This window comes from Salvelinus namaycush, chromosome 23, assembly GCF_016432855.1.
Source record: "Salvelinus namaycush isolate Seneca chromosome 23, SaNama_1.0, whole genome shotgun sequence".
Taxonomy (NCBI): domain Eukaryota; kingdom Metazoa; phylum Chordata; class Actinopteri; order Salmoniformes; family Salmonidae; genus Salvelinus; species Salvelinus namaycush.
In genome coordinates, this window is record NC_052329.1 from 37,314,953 (window position 1) to 37,338,265 (window position 23,313).

Consider the following 23,313-nt stretch of genomic DNA (forward strand, 5'->3'; position numbering starts at 1 on the left):
CACACACACACACACACACACACACACACACACACACACACACACACACACACACACACACACATCAAAGATTGGGGAAGAGTAGAACTGTATTAACTGCCAGAACTACTAGACCCAGTGTGACTCAGGTGCTGCAAAGACCAGGTCCTGACTTCAACCAAGGGTGGTCACATGGCCACTGTCATGTTTCCAGTTAGATGTTTCTGTGGCTTCTTGCCCCCTAGTGGTCAGATTTTCCTTCCTATAATTGACTCATGTCATGTGACAAGGTTAGAGGCCTTTTGGAGGGAGTGTGATGACACGATGGCATAATGGTGCTACTAAATTCAGAGGTTTGTCACTTGACTACATACCTTCGTCTCCTGTATGCAATCCAAGTTATCTTACCTTTTAGGTCTTCTTGCTCTCCTGAGAATCTTGAGGCTCTTGAAATGGAGTTGGTCGGCAGTGGGTAGCGCTTTGAGGAAGAATTGGGCTGACCTGCGGTCACAGTCGTAGTGGAGGCTTCTAACGTTTGCCCTGAGAATCCTACCAGAGATGATTTTGGAACGGTTGGAGTGAGAGTTTTGGAACGAGTGCATTCCTGCTTTTAAGCCGATCCATATGTTGTGTCAAGCTGGGTAAAGGACAAACTGGGAATGGTTACATCTGTGAAAGTGTCGGGGAATGGAATTATTTTGATTTTTTTTTGAGTATCTACCGCTTAGAGGAAGCGGGCGCTTTGAGTCACGCTGCGGGCGCTTTGAGTCACGCTGCTCGGGGCTCAACCTGTGGCATGTTTTGCTCTCCAGGGCAAAGCACCGCTCAAAGAAGTGATCCGTGGGCTAGCGTTGAGTGTTGAGGTGGATCAAATTAAATTGATTATTCCTAGTGTTTGTGAGCCCGCCGTTTGGTGAGACGTAGACCCAATGGCAAGAAGGCATAGTCAGAGGGTTGGGATGGAGAAACTACTGTGTGCCAACTGTGGGGGAGAACAAAATGTGCAATCCGCACTCCAACCTGTGAAAGGCAGCAATACGCAACACAGCGTTTATTCTGCCAGAAAGCCAAAGAAAGAAGAAGAAGAACACAAGGTTAGATGGTGCAATAATATGCACATTAAATGCATTGATTGACATGGTAATGGACCAATAGTATTCGAGAAAATGTGACAAAACGTACCCCTCTGACGCTGTACGTTACTTCGTGACGTCTCACGATGTAACGTACGGCACGCATAATGCAACTCATTGTGTGCCGTACAGCCTCTTTCCACCAGGAGTAGCACTTCTCTCGCAGTTTAAAAACAAGAAATGATCAATGGTGATTGTAAAGTTAAGTACTCGTTAGTTCATCAATAGTTAATTCAATCGATAGTACATTTTCATCATGACTCTCAAAAGCCGTGACAGCCGCAGTTTACTTGTGAAGATAACTTTAGCGCCACCCTAAAAACTCTATTCAAATTCGACACAAACCTTCAAATAGGTATGTAATGACACATTATATAAGCTCTTTATGGTGTTTTATAAACATTTTAGAGGTGATAAGTTTGACAAGTCGGGTGAAAAAAGTTGTTTCCCCACACGACATATCTCCCCCTTTCACTATCACTCAGTAGCTCAGAAGGTAATGGAGCTCCATTACCTTCTTCAATCATGTAGAGACGGGCAGCATGAAGGGCTCGTCATTGATTTTGCTTGATTGTGCTTTACAATGGTATTCATATTACAGTTAACCTGGAAGTATTTCATGTTTGGGGCGCTAAAATAAGGTCATATGTACAGAACACTGCGATGTACGGAAGTTTGCTAGTTATCACCAAGTCATTGGACAAAGGTGTTTTCTGTAGGGGGGGGGGTTGTTAAATCCCGGTCAGAACGTTAACATGTGTCACTTGCGGTACGGTTTTGGAAGTATAAGGACCTCATATTTCATATTAGGGAGAAATCATTTTCAAAAAACAAAAGGTTAAATGAATACACAACTTTATAGGGTTAGTTAATGTTCCCACACGGCCATGTCTCCATGTTACAGCGCTTGTTTACGGAAGACAGACGGAAGACAGAGGGACCACCTGTGCTATTTAGCTACCTGGCGGGCTCCGAAAACGTGTGTGCAATGGAAGAAGGCCGTCAGAAACGTGTTGTCACTGAAAACTTCTGCTGGCTTCAACTGCGATGAAGCCGTTTTAAACAGTGTAGAGCATGCGCATATTTTGCATTTGTGAAATGATTCTGCTGTGACATGAAAGTAAAGGGCTTTATGTTTCTAGAACCGCATCGCAATTGAGAATCGATGGAGTTTTAGCTGCCAGAGCCAGTCTATCTCTGAAAATAACATAAGATCCTTGGACCTTAAGGAGTAACGGTAGGCTCCTTAAGAGTACATCTTGGGCTGTTAGACTCCATATACTGCATTGTATGATGGCTCTTTCTTTTGTATCGTGACTTTTGGAGTTTGAATTATGTATTGCTCTGTATTTACACATGAACTTCTTAATTCTCACTCATATTTGATGGGAGTATTTTTTTAGTTTCCTCCTGAATCATTAAAGTGGACTGCGATGATCATGATATTGACTCCAGTATTATGATAAGGCATTTCAGTCATATCATAACGTGAAGAGGACAGAACAGACACAAGTTCTGCCCATAGCAATTACTGGACACCATGCCAACTATTCAAGTTTAAAGCTAGACATTCCCCCAACCTGCTCACTGTGCCCTCAGAGTTCTCCTGGTACATTGTATTTTTCATATGGTTTGGTAATGTCCGGAGGTTTTACGTTTCTGGAGTTGTGTTTCATCCTGCCTCTCTGGTATAGAAATGTACCATGTTCACCATCTATGTTATTGTTAATTGATGATACTACTGTAGACCTATCTGTCAGACGGCGACGTATTTGGCTGGCTGGATTAACAGCGGCCAAGAAGTTGATAGCCTCGCGTTGGCAGGCTCCTCATTCTTTAAAACAGACAGCAGTGGCTGCTATCATTCATGGACATTGTAAACATGGAAATGTCTGTAGCGCGTACGCATGGGCCGAGTGAAAGAAACATTACTGCTCTTTCATCAGCGTATGACTGTAAAAAGTTAGCTATTGTGAACTACTAGTCCTGCGGGTGGGGGGTGGGATGGGAACTGTATGTGTTGTTCCATCTTGTCACTTCTTTGTCCATGTGTACCTTACTAAAAACAACAGAAACATTTGATCACAAAAAGAACAGACACATTAGTAGTGTATGCAATGGTAACTGCATAGTAAGCAGAAAACGAGTACATGGCGATGAGGATTCACTGTAAGCCGTAAAGTGATGTTAGCTATATATTAAGAGAATATTTGCTATGCTGTAATGGCGTTGTGCATCACCTAATTCAGGGTCTGATGTGTTTACACAGCTTAATGGCATGCAAATAAAGTTTCCTCCCTGTATCGTGAAGCGAGGATAGCCAAATGCATTGTCAGCAGGGTCTCTTGCATGCAGTACGGTACATGCAGACTCTAATTGCATAAATGTGCCCTCTTACCATGACCGCCTACAGCGATTGCAGAAAGGAAAGATACATTACTTTTATACCCTCTGTTGTTCTTAATCTCTCATCCCGCCGGTATGTACTGTATTCTCCATTTTATCAGCCACCACACAATTAGCACTTACACAAATGTCCTCCTCTTCCAGTGGAATAAAAGCAGGAGATAACGCCGTCGAGAGCTACCGCATTCATCACTAGCCATTACTAATATGTCATGCTGTGGTGGCGTACAATCCATTAGAGACAAGGAGCGCTACACTAACGGTTTTACAAAGGTATAATTAGTTGTTCATTTTAATGAAAACGAGAGATCATATTATTTTGCTTTTTACTCTAGCTGTGGGTGAATATGCATTAGACAATATCGAGGGTGCACGGATGACGATGGATCTGATGAAAACAACTTTATTAATGGAGTTTTCATATGGCGGTGACGGTCATGACGCCTGTGATGATGGTAATTATTTGGCTATTGACGGTGACAACCCGAAGCATGACATAGATGACAGGCTTGAAAGTAGTGACTGATATCAGTAATGACATTGGCCTCTATAATTAGGATGATGACGATGGCCATGACAATTATCCCAAGGGATTACCAGCCAACTCTCTCTGACTTGCTCAGAGTCTGGCAAACCATTCTGTGATTCTCCCCTCTGTATCGGTAACCTGTCTGTCCGTGGCCGGTGACGCGTGACGTGTCTCTCCGCCCTCTGCAACATGCTTGGAAGAGCTTGCATCACACCACATTAGCGAGGGAGTAAAGTTAACTCTTATCAGCGTTGCGCGATACCGCAGAACCTCCGCAATCTCAGTCCATACATTATTCACACTGAGGGAGGGCAGGAGTGACACTGGCAGATGGGCAGCAACACACATCCAACCACACATCTTCACCCAGATCCCCCAATTTTAAGATTAGCAAAAGCGCAATGTAAATCCTTGCCTTTGCCAAAGTCCCCTACTGTAACCAATGTGCGCTTTTGTCTTTCACTTTGTGTGCCATTGTCATCACAATCCAATCCGTGTAGCCCTGTCTCCTGGTCTACTGTGCCAGTGTGCTCTATGCCCGGGTGTTCCACGTGTTTGTCACTGAGGGGGCTTCTTTAATTCCCTCAAATGAGTCTGGCTGCCCCTGTGAAGATACGAGGCTAGTGGAGTTGACGCCACACTCTCTGCAGCTAAAAGGATCTCGCGTCCTCCACAGGGGTCTTATTATCCCTTCCTCTTCCATAAAGACAATGAATTAGCCCGCCCCAACACCGGGGTGAGGGAACGCAGCAGTGCGGGAATATAAATAGCTCCTAATGCTGAGCACTGATATCAAAATTCCATTCATCCTACCTTTTGATTCTTACCCAATTCGTTTTAGCAAGATCCCCGACGGTCGGGTTTGTTTTTCGTTAGAGACAGCGACTGACAGTGTCTCATCTGGGGGATAAAACGCTGAATGACAGAGAGGCTGCTGGGTAAATGGAGATGTTTTGCTGTTAATGGTGGTAGACTGTGGGATCTCAAGGCTGTTGCATATGTGTCACTGGTCTCTGATGTTTAACACTTTCTGGTTGGTTGCATTGCAACAGCATGGAAATGGTCAAGTTCGTGTTGCATGGCCCGGTTCCCCGGGTAGGCAGCGTTTCCATTGGTCCTAAAGTGAAATCTTCACCCACCTGGAGCACCGAGCCATGCAAAACGAACTCCACCACTGATTCAAAGGCTACATGGGAATGGGCCTTCCAATGGATCCCTATATATATATATATATATATATATATATATCTGGTGCTTTTATCTTCTGGTGCATACTAAAGGAGTGCATAGTAGGTACTTCATCTGCACTGGGAATGGGACACACAGCGATTATGAGGTTCGTACAGATGCCACGTTAAAATCCGGTTATACCTTGGATAGATATTTACTGCAGTGTTTCCCGGTTTGAGAGTGTGTGTTTTAAGACATAAGCAGTATCTGTGTGTTTTACAGATGAGGTGAATGTTTTATTGCCGACGTCACAGGGATAGTAAAAAGAGAGACCTCTGGGTATTCATCTGAAGTCTTTTATCCACTCGGTGCGAGATGCCTCGAGTACACAGAAAAATAAGATAGACAAGGGCTCTGTCTTTTAAGATGCACTGCGGGGGAGTCAGGGAGGAGAAAGAGGTGGTGTGGAGAGAAATTGCAGCATCCTGAATAGCCTGTGGGAAGAATTACAACATAGCTGTTTAGGCTCATATACAATAACATAGCATTCTCACACTTACTGTCTGCATGGCCAGAGGTCTCTGACACACCACTCTGAGCCGGGCTGACAGAACCAGGTTGCAGGGCAAAGGTCATCGTGCAACCATTTTGTGTTGAGGGCTGCGGAAATTAATTATTCACACGGATTCATTTTCTAACCAGTCATGTTTATTCCTATTTACCTAAAGCGCATGTTGTAGAGCTTGAAGCGCCCTGTTGTCGACCCCTATTTAGTATCGCTCATCATATGATGCAGCTCTGAAGCGCACACTCTGATTAGCATGGTGGGGAAACCTAGCATGGTTTCCAGTGCTTCCTCTCCACCAGGTAGAGGGCACCGAGGTTAGCTCATGAATAAATGATGAAAAAATTGCTGTCTGTTTGAGAGGCTGGTCATGCCTGTCCTACTCTCCCCTTGCCACAGTTCTCTCTGCTTGGCTGAGGCGCCGGCTCAGGCAGAGAGGCCTTGGGCGTGTTCTGTGCTGGCTAATTTCTCGTGGACAGATTTCTCGTGGACGTTTAAAAGGCTAGAATCTGTCAAGACCTATGTCGAATTTTGTGATTATGAGCAGCAGTAGTTATATGTACCTATATTTGTGGTGTGGTTTTCATATGAACCCTTTTGGGCTTCCAACCTCACCTGCACACCATTTTTTATTTGTACTGTTTTGTCCTTCACTTCTTTTCTTTGGTGCAAATAAATAAAACCTAAAATCTAGTTCCTGGTTTTGTGTTTTATTCATTGATTATTTGGATGGATATGGATTAGGCAAAGGCAGTGCTTAAACTGGGGAGATGATTTCAAGCCCTGTGCGCAGTAGTTATTGTACCTATGGGGAAACACTGAAGACGGACCGTTCGTTCTACATTTTATATTTTCATTAAATGTCAAGTTTCACTTAACACCCCCAAAACAATAATGTGTAGTGCATATATGTATCAATATGATATGTCACTTTCTTTTTATTTTATTCAAGATTGGACATTTGAAATTAAAATGATGCGGCTGTGCCGATGAACAGCTCTGGAACACTGCACCAGGTGGCTGTATCCCGAGTGGGTTGCTTTTTGACAATAAGGTACCAGACTGTCTACAGACATAATGTTTTTAACCTAGAAGAAGACCCAAATGACAGGAGTAGGCACGAAGGAGTCGATCGGGATTGGCAAGAAGAATGTGGAGTTGTCCTGAAAGCATGGTAAGCCAACGTTAAGGAGTAAGTGTTAGGCTAGCTACAGTAGCTAACGTAAACTCACTCACTTTTGTACATCACCTTGGTCCGTACAATTGACCATATTTTAGCGCCCCAAAAACGTAATACTTCAAGAACAACTGTAATGTCAACACCATTGTAAAGCACAATTTCTCCCCTTTCCAACAGAATCAATTACAGGATCCCCACGCTGCCCGCTTCTGCATGATTCAAGAAGGCAATGAGCCCCGTCGGGTCTTTTTAAAAATGGCAGGTGGGGAAGCGAAACTAATGCGTGATAGTGAGAAGGAGAGATGTTGTGTGGGAAAATTGCTTTTTTTCACTCGATCTGTCCAACTTATCACCTTATCGCCTCTAAAATGTAAATAAAACACTATAAAGAGTTTATATAATGTGTCATTACATACCTATTTGAAGGTTTGTGTCGAATTTGAATCAGGTTTTTAGGGCGGTGCTAAAGTGATCTTAGAAGTAAACAGCGGCTTTGAGAATGATGATCGCATGCAGTGATGACGCAAAAAATGACTAGGTATCCCCCCCCTTACCCCCGTCAATGTCCATTCCTTGTTTTTAAAGGATGAGAGACGTGCTACACCTGGTGGAGAGAGATTGTAAGACAGATATAGTTGCTTTATGCGTGCTGTACGTTACTGAGGGTCCGTTTTTTAAAACTTCTCTCCAATACTATAGAGCCATTACCATGTCGATCAACGCTTGAATAGAAACGTAGTTCACACCCCCGATTTTGAAGTCAACACAGTCGCTACAGTCCCATTAGTTTTCTTTGTAGCCTCGTTTGAATGTTGTGGTTGCGCACATTTGTACGGAATGGGGTGAGTTTACGTTAGCTTATTGGTTAGAAATCTAGCTAGCTAACTTGTTGCATTTTACAGGCAGACTGTCAGTTTAACACATAACTAGCTAGATAATGAACTAATCTGCAATTATTGTAAACCATTATCTTGCTACCTACGGTAGCTATATCTGTAAGATGTATAGCAAGAAGGATTGTGGCATGTGTCAGAAGCAGTTCATGTTGATTAGCTACCTCACGTTAGCTAGATCCCGTTAGCCGTCTATATCCTACAGATGTAACTCAGAGGTGTAGCCTACTTATAGAATTAATAGGGTTGTCACCTAGCTAGCTAGCTAGCTACCTGGGCCATATTTGAGTCAGTTTGGCTGCAAAGTTGGGTCTCAAATCAGTTATTTAAGTTAACAGCTAGCTACAGTAAAATAAGGAGGAGCATGATGCTATGGTGGAATGAGTCGAGGTAGCAATTGTTAGTGATATGAGACTTGGTGCCATAATATAATTCACTTGGGTGGTGTCATCTTTTTTTTTAAATTAGCTCTATTGTTGTTATTTACAGACATGAATCAGGAAATAGGCAAACTGATACATGAATCCTAATTGCAGTTTCAATTTTCTTTTGTTTATCTCTGCAGGTTTGTCACCTGATTTCGTGGAGCCTGGTGGAGATAAATGCCACCATTCTACAAGGCACATATGTATATGCATCCAGGTTGAGGCTTGCTACCAGCAGGAACATGGAGCACTATGTGTTAGTTAGTCATAATATTTTTTCCTTTACATTGCATGATTGTACTCTTGTAATAGTAATTTTATACTCCTGTATAATCCTGGAGTAATTCTCTGTCAGAGGCTGTGATTAGAGGGTTATGCAGGAGGACCTGTGCCCGTGGGAGGTCAGGGGTGAGGATTGTAATTTCAACTGTATTTCAAGCCCACCTCTATCTGTTTCTCTCCAGGTGATACAGAGACAGAATGGTCCAAGGACCTCTAGAGCCTTCTGACAAATTACCTGCGATCTCTCCAGAGCGCAGAGAAGTAAGCTCGACTCATAATAGTATACTTGATGCACTCTGTTGATCTCCTTTACTATGGCCGTCTGCCTGTGTGATCACATAGCATATTGTCCTGGGCCACTGGTTGGATTGGATTTAATGTACTCACTCAAACTCATTCTCTCTCCTCCCTGTAAAAGTCTCACAGATTTGTGTAAAAACTAACTTGTGTGTCCATCCCCCTGTCCCCAGGTGAGTCTTCTGGGCTATGGAACTCTAGAACAGCAGATCAAAAAACCTGCCACCCTGTTGTCAGCTATCCACAGACGCTTCCTTTAAGAAGGATGCAACTAACCATTTTAATTAACACATTTTGGGATTGACCAAATGCAATAAAGTTTTGTATAAGCAATTCATTTTCATTTTTCAATTGTTAGATTAAAAACAATGACTTGTTCGTAGCATGTTTGCCACATTGGTCTATATTTTGTTTTACTCCTGTGTTAACTTCAACATCAAGATAGCGCTTAGAGTTTGAGACAAAAGGTCAAATACTTTTTAATGAATGTATATCAGACACATCACACACGTGTGTCAACTAAAATATACTGTATATCCCCGTCCATTTGACCCATTCTTCAATCTTGACTAAGTGAGTATAAGTCAATGCTTTTGCCCATAGTACTTCGTATGAATTTGAGAGGAGACATACAATACATGTTGACAGAATGGCTGTGAGAGAGAGCCTGTTGCTGTGCTCCCAGGTAAGGCCCTGGCTTCCGGTAGCACTGAAGGCCCCAGTATTCAGTCAGGCAGCTTGAAGATGTGTGTCACTCTCCAGGCCCATGAGACGGCATGACAATAAATGCATGTGTACCTTTCATCAGCAAAGCCATTTTAGCAATTACTGCACATGTTGCTGAACAATTCAACCCATTTGTTAGTGCCACTGATCCACTGCATATGAAAATTCCCTTCTATGCAGTTCATACGCATGGACTGTAATACCTCTATGGTCCTGTGGTGAAACAACTGCTGTGTAAGGTATTGGGCAATGGCTTTATTCCAGGGCCCTTATTCAGTGTCTTCAGAGTATGAATGGGTGATCTAGGACCAGCTCCCCCTTGTCAGTGTAATCATATTCATTGTGATATAAAAGCCAAAACTGATCCTAAATCAGTACTGCTATTCTAAGATGCTTTCTGGATATGGGGCCCTGGTCTGCCTGCGGCATCCTGCTTTCTGTGACCCAACTCCCTCGCCACCTGAAATGCAACAACAACATGAATAAGAATTAGCCTAGTCAGTCAGTAACTTAGCTAATTAACGAAACACTAAGGTAAATGTGCACATTCCTAGTCAGCCAAAAAGCAAGCCTATTGTTAGTAAAATCTGGAGAGGCATTTATCAGTATTGCCAACTTTTTCAGTCTCAAAATGCATCAACAGGCAGGGGAATGAAGTAGTTTGACAAAAAGTGTTTCATAGTCAGTAACTAGTCTTTTTAAAATATAGCTAGCAATTAAATAGCTAGCTAGTTATTTTCTAGAAGCCTAGCTACAGTCCACTTAGCTAGGCTAAGGTGAACCAATCTCAAAGTGATGGTGGGAATTAACGTTAGCTAGCTTTCCGCCCAGAAGTTTCAATCTAGCTAACTAGTTGAACCTCTTAACTTCTTTGGGGTAGGGGGCAGTATTTTCACGTCCGAATGAAAAGCATGCCCAGAGTAAACGGCCTGCTACAAAGCCATAAAAGCTAGAATATGCATATTATTAGTATATTTGGATAGAAAACACTCTGAAGTTTCTAAAACTGTTTGAATTATGTCTGTGAGTATAACAGAAGTCATATGGCAGGCAAAAACCTGAGAAAAAATCCAACCAGGAAGTGAGAAATCTGAGGTTGGTCGATTTTCAACTCAGCTCCTATTGAAGATACAGTGGGATATTGGTAATGGTGCACTTCCTAAGGCTTCCACTAGATGTCAACAGTCTTTAGAATCTTGTCTGATGCTTCTACTGTGAAGTGGGGCCGAATGAGAGGGGATTGAGTAAGGTCTACCATGACCTGAACATGCGCTGACCATGCGCGTTCATGTGAGAGCAAGCTCTGTTCCATCGCACTTCTGAAGGCAAAGAACTTCTCCGGTTGGAACATTATTGAATAATTATTTTAAAAACATCCTAAAGATTGATTCAATACTTTGTTTGTCATGTTTTTACGGACTGTAATATAACTTTTTAAACTTTGTCTGTACTTTCCGCTGGACTTGAACGTGCGTCGTGAGTTTGGAAAGTGTACTGAACACTAGAACAACAAGGAGGAATTTGGACATAAATGATGAACATTATCGAACAAAACAAAAATGTATTGTGGAACTGGGATTCCTGGGAGTGCATTCTGATGAAGATCATCAAAGGTAAGTGAATGACCTCAGATTATTGCATGGTTTGCTTTTTCCGTAAAGCTTTTTGAAATCTGACACAGCGGTTGCATTAAGGAGAAGTGCATCTAAAATTCCATGCATAACACTTGTATTTTCATCAACATTTATAATGAGTATTTCTGTAAATCACCGGATGTTTTGGAACTTCTGAACGTAACGCGCCAATGTAAACTCAGATTTTTGGATATACATATGAACTTTACCGAACAAAACATACATGTATTGTGTAACATGAAGTCCTATGAGTGTCATCTGATGAAGATCATCAAAGGTTAGTGATTAGTTTTATCAAAATTTCTGCTTTTTGTGAATCCTCTCTTTGGCTGGAAAAATGGCTGTGTTATTCTGTGAATAGGCACTCACCTAACATAATCGTTTGGTTTGCTTTCGTCGTAAAGCCTTTTTGAAATCGGACACTGTGGCTGGATTTACAACAAGTGTATCTTTAAAATGGTGTAAAATACATGTATGTTTGAGGAATTTTAATTATGGGATTTCTGTTGTTTTGGCGCCCTGCAGTTTCACTGGCTGTTGAAGAGGTGGGACGCTACCGTCTCACGTACCCTAGAGAGGTTAAATTTAGGTACATATAAGTGTCTTATATCGGCTGAAAGCTTAAATTCTTGCTAATCTAACTGCACTGTCCGATTTACAGCAAAAAACATGCCATGCAATTGTTTGAGTATGGCGCCCCACATCAAAATATTTGTCCACCGGCACAGGATTAAATATTCACTTACTTTTTGAAAATCTTCTTCTGATTTGTCATCCAAAGGGTCCCAGCTATAACATGTAGTGTCGTTTTGTTAGATAAAGTCCTTCTTTATGTCCCATAAAGTCTGTTTACTTCGCACCATCAATTTGAGTAATCTACTTGCAGAGAAAGGAATCCGAAAATCTACCCCTAAACTTTGTTTCGCCAAGTCAAAATCTGTTTCTATTTTCTCCTCAGATACCATAAAATTGTATCAAACTATAATATTTATTTCGGAAAGAATTATGTTCAATAGGAAACCGATTTTAGCAAGTGCGTAATTTCTTCATGGCGCGCTCACACACGGATTTCCAAGACTGTGTCCTACCAAAAGTGTTATTTCTTATTTATTTTTGAAGTTACAAGCCTGAAACCTTGAACATAGACTGCTGACACCCCGTGGAAGCCATAGGAATTGCGTCCAGGGATAATTTACAATATGACCTTTCTCTTGCATTTCTAAGAGGATGGTCTCTCAAAAAAAAAGTATTTATTATTTTAACATTTCTACAAACTTCAAAGTGTTTTCTTTCCAATGGTACCAATTATATGCATATCCTGGCCTCAGGGCCTGAGCTACAGGCAGTTTACTTTGGGCACGTCATTCAGGCGGAAATAGAGAAAAAAGGGGCCTAGTCCTAAGGCGTTTTAATGGCATTTTTCTCAACTTTTCTCAATCAGATGGATAGCTAGCAAATATTTTTGTTTTCCCTATCATCTACAGTAAAGTTGCCTGATACAGCGGGCCAGTTGATAGTAATGTAGAATGAATGATACAGCTAGCTAACTGCAATGCCAATGGCTAGCCAGAGTTCATCTGAAATGTATACTTACCGGTGAACAACAGGCACACGCTTCGTCCACTGCCAGTCCTATCAACCGCTTGCTGAACATGGTTGTTTGAAGACATTTTCTCCATACATCGCTTGGTGTATGTTGCTAGTTTGCAAGCTAGCGAAATCGTCCTCTTTGCCAGTCAAACAATTTACGCACAACTGTTGCAGTGGCTTAAACGACAGGATGGAGTGGACACTGCTAAGATTCAAAATATCTGTGTTGAAAACATTCAGTACTCACTCAATCATCCATTATTACTGCTTTGCGCCTGTCCACCCGGATCATAAATACAGGTAAAATTAGCATAAGGGAGGGGCGTGGCCGAGAGTTTCCTTATGCGAGGGAAGAGACTTCGCTTCTTTCCTTCACACAACGGAAATCACAATTTCACAGCACATTCCCACCAGAAGTTTAACAGGAAGTGATAACTTTTATTTCTGGGTAACCAAGATTATGTGCTGGCTAAATGTCTCTTCTGACTGCTCCTCACCGCAGTGGGGGCCAACCAACGTCAATAATACATCAGACCCCTGCTTACAGGTGAAGGGAGAGCTTGGCAGGCAGGAGTGGGCACTTCCCTTTCTGCAGATATTTTATCCATGACCTGCTTCCTCACCACACACAGGCCCTTTTAGTCAAACACACAACATTATGGGCAGAATTCAGTCTGTGCTAAGGATCAGGAGGGTAGAGGCCTAGTTCAGAAGGGAAACGAGGAGCAGATATAGGCTCTGCTACACACAGACTGATTGTCCCTGCCTGTGCTCTTTGTTCTGGGGCCCGGGGGCAGCGTTTTCCCTGATGTTCTGAGGAGAATGAATAATGGGGCGTGGCACGGAGTCTCTGTGGCAACCAGGCCTGTCGGCACAATACAGCCACATTCACGCACTTAGAGAAGCTGACAGGCAGCTGTGTGTGTGTGTGTCTGTGTATATGCATGTGCGTTCATCCGCACGTGCATCTTTATGTGTTTGTGTAGAGGTATGTGTGTAACCTTGAGAGCAGCGGCACCAACAGTATTTAATTTTTTACTATTTTATCAATCAACTTCTATTTGAATCATTGACTCATCAGTATTAAATGGATGTTTGTAACTAATTTAAAATGCAGTGGAAATGCAGCCTGATGCGTGGAGATTTAAGAAGGGATTAGTGTTTGTGTGTTGGTTCTAATCTGTCCCCAAACAGAGCTTCTCAATGACCCCAAACTGGCTAAGGAAATACCAGGGGAAAATAAGTTCAGCCCCATGAATCAAAATGTAAATCCTCAAACTGAAACTTTGCTCGACAATTTTTATGAAGAATCTTGTCTCTCTCTAATTGAGTTCACCTCTGGCTTGTCTATTCTCCCAACCTGGTATAATGAATCCTGTCAAGCACATTTATTTTACAAAGAGCATTACATATTTCCCATCTGAATTCCATTCTGGGGCCACCTGACGCGTACCTGATATCAATGGGACATCACAGAGAGTCAGAGGAATTGACTGTCACTTATCCTCAACCTTCCTTTTGGAAAAGCCCATTTGGGGAAACTGGTAGCACAGCCTTGGGAGAGAGTGTGTGTGTGTGTGTGTGTGTGTGTGTGTGTGTGTGTGTGTGTGTGTGTGTGTGTGTGTGTGTGTGTGTGTGTGTGTGTGTGTGTGTGTGTGTGTGTGTGCGTGCGTGCGTGCGTGCGTGCGTGCGTGCGTGCGTGCGTGCGTGCGTGCGTGCGTGCGTGCGTGCGTGCGTGCGTGCGTGCGTGCGTGCGTGCGTGCGTGCGTGCGTGCGTGCGTGCGTGCGTGCGTGCGTGCGTGCGTGCGTGCGTGCGTGCGTGCGTGCGTGCGTGCGTGCGTGCGTGCGTGCGTGCGTGCAGTGATTCAAAGTTGCATGCACTACCACTCTCCCGACCCCCTCAGTCAATGGGGGCTGGTTAGTAACCTATTCAGGTGTGCCTGAGACGACAGCTAGCTCTGATAATTGTATAAATAAATGAGCATGGTGTGTAAGCATACACACCTCACTAGCGATACGCCTTTAATTCCCACTGCTTCCTCGATACGCCATCATCCACCATGCAATTTTTTAGGTCAGCGTTTCTCCGCCAGACTGCATGCCAATCATTCAGGAAATTATACGGTGCATCCCTACAGATGGGATTATGTGGGAAGGAAATGTCATTTTTTGTCATATTTTTGTGTTCATACTTATTCCTCTTGAGAAAACATGGAGGCTGATTTTAGTAAGAGCTACTACCAATATTAAAAAACAGTGTATGTCACAGGTAGAAAGACTGCACCTGTAGCACAAATTAATTATCACCCCTCTAAAGATTCCAGACAAAGTACAATATATAGATATACGATACCAGTCAAAGGTTTGAACACTTCCAACTCATTCAAGGGTTTTTCTTTATTTTTACTGTTTTCTACATTGAAGAATAATAGTGAAGACATCAAAACTATGAAATAACACATATGGAATCATGTAGTAACCAAAAAAAGTGATTTAAATGCAAAGATGCAAAGCTGTCATCAAGGAAAAGGGTGGCTACTTTGAAGAATCTCAAATATAAAATATATTTTTGATTTGTTTAACACTTTTTTAGTTACTACATGATTCTATATGTGTTATTTCGTAGTTTTGATGTCTTCACTAATATTCTACAATGTATAACACAGTAAAAATAAGGAAAAACCCTTGAATGAGTAGGTGTGTCCAAACTTTTAACTGGTACTGTAATTTAAAACATGCTCTTTCATACCTGTCTTAGGGGATCAAGGCCTCTATTACTATAGGCCAATGTTGTATACTGTATGTTGTTTAGAGTATGCATATGTGGTGCATTTAAATAATTATATTAGGAAATTGGTTTTTAACACCTACCAAATAAGGATTTATCAATATTAGTGATCCAATGATGCATTTTGGGATCAACAAGCTGATTGTCGTAGTTATTTACCAAGAAGCAGCATTTCATTTGCATTCCATTTCAAGCTTCATTCATCTCATCAGGCTCTTCACTTAGAGATTTCAATCAGCCTCGGAGAAAAAAAAGAATAGCAGTTTCATTTCTCTGCCCTAAATTTCCCACAAAGAGAATAATTTGCTTCCCTATTCACAATCGGCACCAGGCTTCATTGTGGAGTAATTTAATTTGGGGTATCTGCCGCAAGGATGTTTCATGAATCAGAAATCAGTCCCCCTGCATCGCTCCAATAACTTTTTTCTATTCCTTTTTGTAGCTATGTTCATGTGTTTTACACCTAAAGTGTCTCATGTCTGATAGCCTATTCCAGAGCTGCCATGTCCATGATAAATCCCGCAATAAACCAAAGCACAAAAACACCAGATAAAGGTCCTCTGCACAGCCCAGATCAAGGTGACTTTGTTCAGCATTGTGCCATGAGGATTCTCCGTAAAGGCAGTCTGGATGTCATCCCTATACAGAGAGAGAGAGACAGAATGAGGCAGACTCTGGGCTTCCAGTCAAAAGAACAGGCAACGGTGAGGCAAATAAGAGGACTTCAGAGCACTTTTAAAGTGGCTAGTCATAGAGCTCCTCCTTCTCCCTGCCACACTTTAATAGGATCCAGGATTGAGATCTACTTTTTCCCCTACAGACCATAACATTAACTATTAAAGGAGAGAGGAAGAGAAAGGGGAACAGAGACACAGAGAGAGAGAGAGCGACACACCGAGAGAGACAAACATAGGGAGAGAGAGAGAGATGGAGAAAGAGAGAAGAAAATTGTCTTTGCTGACTCGTGGACTAATTTGAAGACTTTTCCGTGATCCTAGTTGGATTAGGATAATTCTTCCTCAAACAGGTGCTCTCATTTTAGTAGTCGATAGGTTGGAGGAGTTCCCAAGCAAAACGGCCACCTCAGGGGATCCGCAATTAATAAACGTCTTCTAGCACCGTCTTTCACCTTTTAATAGGAATACACTCAACCAATTTCCAGCCAGTGTAAGTGTGATAGTGATTCGAACACAAGAACATTGACCAAGATAAATGGAAGAACATTATATCAGCTAAAACCTATTTATATTCCTATATTCTCCAATCCCCGTTAAGGCCTTTGTATTACATGTGAAAGAGGAATTCCCTTGGACTCAGACATCTGATAAGATTGTCTGTAAGAGCATTAGCTACAATGACTCTTAAAAAATGGAGATAAGACCAAGGCTAAGGTTATGGTTGGTTGATTGTCTGAATGGAGAACGTGGATTTGAACCTTTCATAACCTTGTCGTTGACACGTCACTTCTCTAGCTGGTACTGAATTGGAAAAGCCTCTAGAAGAAGATGCAAAAATAATCTGGGTGAAAAAAGATTAGGAAGAGGTTGCAGTGGCAGCAATAACATTTCTGGCTGTATGTCAGGGTTACGATTATTGTTACTTTTCCCCATGTACTTCATTTTGTCAATTCACATAAGTGAAATCATTTTCTTGTATGCACTAGATTTTTCGGAAGTTGGTGCAAACAACTCAGAGAATATTTCCTATTTAATTATGTCTGGTTTGCGTAACAGCTTCCTCTGCTAGTAGAACATGTATTTGACAAATGAAAATGACATTTCCATTATTATATTTACAATTTTTTTCTGTCCTTAGTGTACATGTTAAACTTCCAGCCAGAAAAGTTAGAAAATTCCTTGGTTTATATTGAATAGGGGTTCTAATGATCGCAGGCTCAAACTGGAGGCACCTTGTGATTTAACACTGTACTGAGCAATGCACATTCTCAGTCACTGTGTCTCGGTGGAGGACATTTCGGGATGGACAGTAACAAGGTCCTAGCCAAAGTCACCCATTCTTTCAACCCTGTCAACAATGTCTTCTCTACGTCTTCAAAATAATGGTTAACATTAAATGATTATAATTTATTTTAACAAGTCCAGGAGAGTTTTCTTAACTTAAGTGTTCTACTGTGTTCTACCTCAAGCAAGGCGGCTTAATGAGATGACACTGGGCATTGTTTACAAACTCAGCTTTTTGAACTGTTGAAGTGAATTTAAATGTCAAGACTTGTTAGCCAGATAATGACACACACGTAATGAAAATGGGAGATTTGGAAGCTTTTTGGAGTTAAGCGAATGGAGACTGACATTTAATCACAGCTCAAGATGTCGCCGGCATCACTTTTAATGACCGTCATCCTCTCCTTTTTCCCTAGTGAAAGAGTTCCCGGACGTATGCAGGAAAATACCACTGCTCACGTATACTGTCAGAGATCACACGCGTGACCGCACACTATCACAGTGCATTTCAGCGGTCTGTACTACGGTGTTGACGACTTTGTCCTTTCCGTCACAACAGTCTGCATACTGTTGTCATTGCAAAGGTCGGATTCACCAGACTATTATCACAGGGAACGGTGTCTACCGACGACTGCATGGTTTTATTGTCTCTTTGTTCATATTTTTTTCCCCCCTGACCTTGCCCTCGTGATAGTGCTGCACAGCTGCAGGAATGGGACAAGATCATTGACATAATCTAGGAAAAGTGGAGCAATCCTGAAAAATTACCTGACAAATGGAGTCCAATCATATACAGTAATTTCAGTTTGGTGCAGAAAGGGGTGATTTCAGAATGAAAAGGTATGGTACCAAAAGGAAAATGAAATGGCTTGTGTTGGAGCAACATACAGTGCTTCTGAAGCCTACATGCACCATATTATCTGGTAGTATTGGCACCTAATGGGCACATGCTTTACTCCTTGGATGGACATTGATCTCAATATGGTCTTTCTCTACGAACTCATTGGACCAGGGTTAGATGATTGACTGTGGATGTAACTCACAAGCTCTCTGCAGAGTCAACGTTTCAGAGAATCCACAAGGGACCCTTACACGGATTACTTTCATCCATAATATATTCCATGTTATACATTTCTGGTAAATCCATTTTATGGCCCTTGAATATTGATTTTGAGGTTTGTCATTATGATGGTCCCACTCGTGAGCCCAATGGGCTGTACCAGTTTGATCGCACCACTCATCTCAAACCAAGGGGTGTACCATAACGCTATTATAATACTGTGGAACAATTTCTTAAGATAGGTATGTCTTAGCGAGTAACTATCCATATCGATTCACATAGCCCTCTAGACAAGTCCAGTATCTACACTACCTTTTGTTACTCAGAAATTGAAAATTGAAAATATGTCCCATCTACAGATTATTTGTTCCTGTATATATATCGTGTCAGTCATCAATCCTAAAACACGTTCCTCTCTCTAATCAATAGAATGATCCCGTCCACCAGTCAGGACTTCCTGGTTCGTGACCTGGTGTCAGGGCGTGAGTACGACCTGTGTGTCCTGGCGGTGTACGACGACGGCATCACCTCGTTGACGGCCACGCGGCAGGTGGGCTGCGTCCAGTTCATCACAGAGACCGAGTACAGCCAGTGCCAGGCCCTCCACAGCCAGTTCCTGGGCGGCACCATGATCATCATTATTGGTGGCATCATCGTGGCCTCCGTGCTCGTCTTCATCATCATCCTCATGATCCGCTACAAGGTCTACAGCCACCAGGGCATGGACACAGGTAAGGTGGGCACCCTGGACAACATCTGTGCCCAGACCAACGGAGGACAGGCTGGGGGACAGGTGTCCCACTCTGGGTCTAAAATTACAGAGAGCCAGGAGGAGCAACAGGCTCATGCCTTTGCTGGGGTGGGAGGGGGGCCAGGGACAGGGGGAGGAGGGGGTGTGAGTGGAGCGGCATCGCCTAATGCCACCCAAAAGGACTCTAACACCATGGTGCTGGTGGTTGACTGTGAGAAGGCGGTGCAGATAGCAGACATGACTGCTGAGGACCTGCTGTCGCCTAGTAAGAGGCGTCACTCCAGGACTGCCATTGAGATGAAGAGGAGAGCTTCGCTCACACCCAAAGAGGCCACCAATGTGAATGTGGGGGGAAGTAAGTACTTGAGCGATAGAGACAGATACAAATGGTTGTGAATGGGGTTAATGAGAGAGAATGGCAGTGAATGACCCCATTTTTTTACCGTTTTCAATGTGGTATCTCTATGGCATGTCTGAAACATCTAGCTTGTAATTCATTTTTATTCCTTCTGTGACCTACAGTAGGTATCGGCAGTTAGAGCTCTGCCACTGAACATGAGTCCATTGCATAGCCCAACCCAGCACACCTCATTGCAGCACATAAAACGCCAATTCTGAGACATGTAATTGTGCTATTCTACTGACTCAATGGGCCACAGACAAGTATATTTTTAAGAGCCTCTCCAGAGTGAGAAGCTTGGATACATTGTTCCAATTGGATAATTGCACTTTCTGAATGAATGGCCATGGATTTCCAGAGCCTTGGCATTGTAAATCACTAAATCAATATGGTGAATTAAATCAGGGTCAGGGAGAGACAGGCCCTCTCTTTCAATAGCGTCAATCACTCAGTGCAGCTGCAAAATACATTTTGGTTGAAATTAAGGGACATAATGAACCAAAATGATCAATCTAGACTGAGGATAATTTGTTAACGAAAACGGTTGAGTTTGGCTGCCCTTGAACCTGACCAAAACCTTTGCAGCCAACCACATTCTCACAGTCATTGCTGTGTAATGCACACTTTGCACTGCAATGCAGATAATGAATTCCCAAAAGGTGCTGCAGTGAACAATCACTCTATACATTTACATTCTGTAATGATAATTTACTTTCACCAGTAGAATCATATGCGACACACAACCAGTAAGTGCAAGGCTACCATGAGATCGGAGTCACTTTGCCGGATCCCATATCAGATCTGTGCCAAAACCTGTGTAGCTCCCCTGTGTGAGACAAAACGGTGCCAATTTGGTACAGATGATACCGGGCCATGAATCACATTCCCACGGCCATGTCCGCAGGCTCCCGAGTGCTGTGTCCCTGAGACGAAGGGCGAGGGATGCACTGCGCCGCGTCCAGCCTGGCTGTCACTAACTCTACCCGCCTCATCTCTCACCTCTATTTGTCTCTTCCACCAGACACGCCGGCGCCCGCGGCTGCCGACGACGACAAGAGGGCTCACAGAGACTGGAGCGACTTTAAAATTTGATGACTCCTTCTGCTTCTCGGTGAGAAGCAGCCATCAACCTCCAAGAGTAATGGTGCCCTTCTTTCCCTGTTCCTCTCCATTAATCTACTTGAGAGAAGAAGATGAGAGAGGGGGCGGGGGGGGGGTCTTTAGTGTAAGATAGATGAATAGATACAAACTGAGACGGAGAGATGGCCGTGTCAGAGAGAAAATATCACTTAGTCAGAGCTAACATATTACTAGCCACGTTACTGCCAGAGACCTCCCTCAGGAGTCTGTTCCCACACATATGCCATATTCAGCGAGACTAATTGCAGAGGACACACCCTTAACACTCAGTGCTGCACTTTGATAGCAGCAGACATCCAAACAACATAATGCAAAAACTTGAATTACAATTACTTACATTTTCATCCTACACCAACACACTGTAGCAGCAATACAACACCGATCATAGCACAGTGGCAATTACAAACAAACACATCTGATCCACCAACCAGTCAAAATCATCATTATAAGTCAAATTACCATTCAAACAATTGCACATTTTTTCATGATCAGTTGTAATTAATGTCATGCATTCAACTCAATCAGTAACCATCGCTCATGTTTATGTTTTTCAGAATATTCCAGGGTTCCAGGAATCAAGGAGATTAGATTATAAATCAGGAACATTTTTAGGACTTCTGTCGGACTTCCTCCTTGCGACCCCGGAGTTCACACTGTATCCATGGACCCTTCCATGAAAACACACCTAGATGGACTCAATAAGGACTCAATTCACCATCATAATCTATGGGAGTGGAACTAGACGGGCCAAAGGCCTCGCCGGTGGCTTTTGAAACGTATTGCCTTGTATCCCTTTGTGGCTGACTGTCTGTGTATCCGCTGTCATTACCACAGCACTACTACTGTTCCTGGACCTGTACTTGGACCAGGACTTGCCAATACCTGGACCTGTTCATGCACCTGGATCTATTCCTGGACCTGCTCATACTGTACCTTACTTTACCTGACTGTCTTCAGACTCAGGATGGGGACCCAGCCTAAGGTGAGTGTACACAGGATCATGTACTCTATGTGGGTTGACCAGGAAACACTCCCTGGTCGGGTCACAAGGTCAGCAAACCCCCCAGGACTTATTCATGATTTAACCAAGTTGACCATATATTTCAATCAAGCCAGCCACAGATACAGTGGCTTGCGAAAGTATTCACCCCCCTTGGCATTTTTCCTATTTTGTTGCCTTACAACCTGGAATTAAAATTTATTTTTTGGGGAAGTTTGTATCATTTGATTACACAACATGCCTACCACTTTGAAAATGCAAAATCTTTTTTTTGTGAAACAAACAAGAAATAAGACAAAGAAACTGAAAACTTGAGCATGCATAACTATTCACCCCCACCCCAAAGTCAATACTTTGTAGAGCCACCTTGGGGTATGTCTCTATAAGCTTGGCACAGCTAGCCACTGGGATTTTGCCCATTCTTCAAGGCAAAACTGCTCCAGCACCTTGGATGGGTTCCGCTGGTGTACAGCAATCTTTAAATCATACCACAGATTCTCAATTGGATTGAGTTCCGGGCTTTGACTAGGCCCTTCCAAGACATTCAAATGTTTCCCCTTAAACCACTCAAGTGTTGCTTTAGCAGTATGCCTAGGGCCATTGTCCTGCTGGAAGGTGAATCTCCGTCCCAGTCTAAAATCTCTGGAAGACTGAAACAGGTTTCCCTTAAGAATATCTGTGTATTTAGTGCCATCCATCATTCCTTCAATTCTGACCAGTTTCCCAGTGCCTGCCGATGAAAAACATCCCCACAGCATCATGCTGTGGGGATGTGGGGTGATGAGAGGTGTTGGGTTTGCGCCAGACATAGCATTTTCCTTGATTGCCAAAAAGCACAATTTGGGTCTCATCTGACCGGAGTACCTTCTTCCATAGTTTTGGGTAGTTTCCCACATGCGTTTTGGTGAACACCAAATGTGTTTGCTTATTTCTTTCTTTAAGAAATTGCTTTTTTATGGCCACTATTCCGTAAAGCCCAGCTCTGTGGAGTGTATGGCTTAAAGTGGTCCTCTGGACAGATACTCCAATTTCTGCTGTGGAGCTTTGCAGCTCCTTCAGGGTTATCTTTGGTCTCTTTGTTGCCTCTCTGATTAATGCCCTCCTTGCCTGGTCCCTAAGTTTTGGTGGGTGGCCCTCTCTTGGCAGGTTTGTTGTGGTGCCATATTCTTTCCATTGTTTGATAATGGATTTAATGGTGCTCCGTGGAATGTTCAAAGTTTTGGATATTTTTTTATAACCCAACCCTGATCTGTACTTCTCCACAACTGTTTGGAGAGCTCCTTGGTTTTCATGGTGTCATTTGCTTGGTGGTGCCTCTTGCTTAGTGGTGTTGCAGACTCTAGGGCCTTTCAGAATAGGTACACTGAGATCATGTGACAGACCATGTGACACTTAGATTGCACA

The 23,313-nt window shown here is 42.9% G+C and overlaps 1 protein-coding gene across 1 annotated transcript in view; it reads left to right on the plus strand.

Moving 5' to 3' along the window:
- The window catches only part of LOC120018665 (leucine-rich repeat and fibronectin type III domain-containing protein 1-like protein), a 35,138-nt gene extending 14,277 nt beyond the window's left edge, over positions 1-20,861 (plus strand). The window contains exons 2-3 of the mRNA XM_038961865.1: positions 19,048-19,724; positions 20,791-20,861. Of these exons, the coding sequence (XP_038817793.1) occupies positions 19,048-19,724; positions 20,791-20,861 (748 nt within the window). The remainder of the gene's footprint in view (positions 1-19,047; positions 19,725-20,790) is intronic.
- Positions 20,862-23,313: the final 2,452 nt, after the last annotated feature.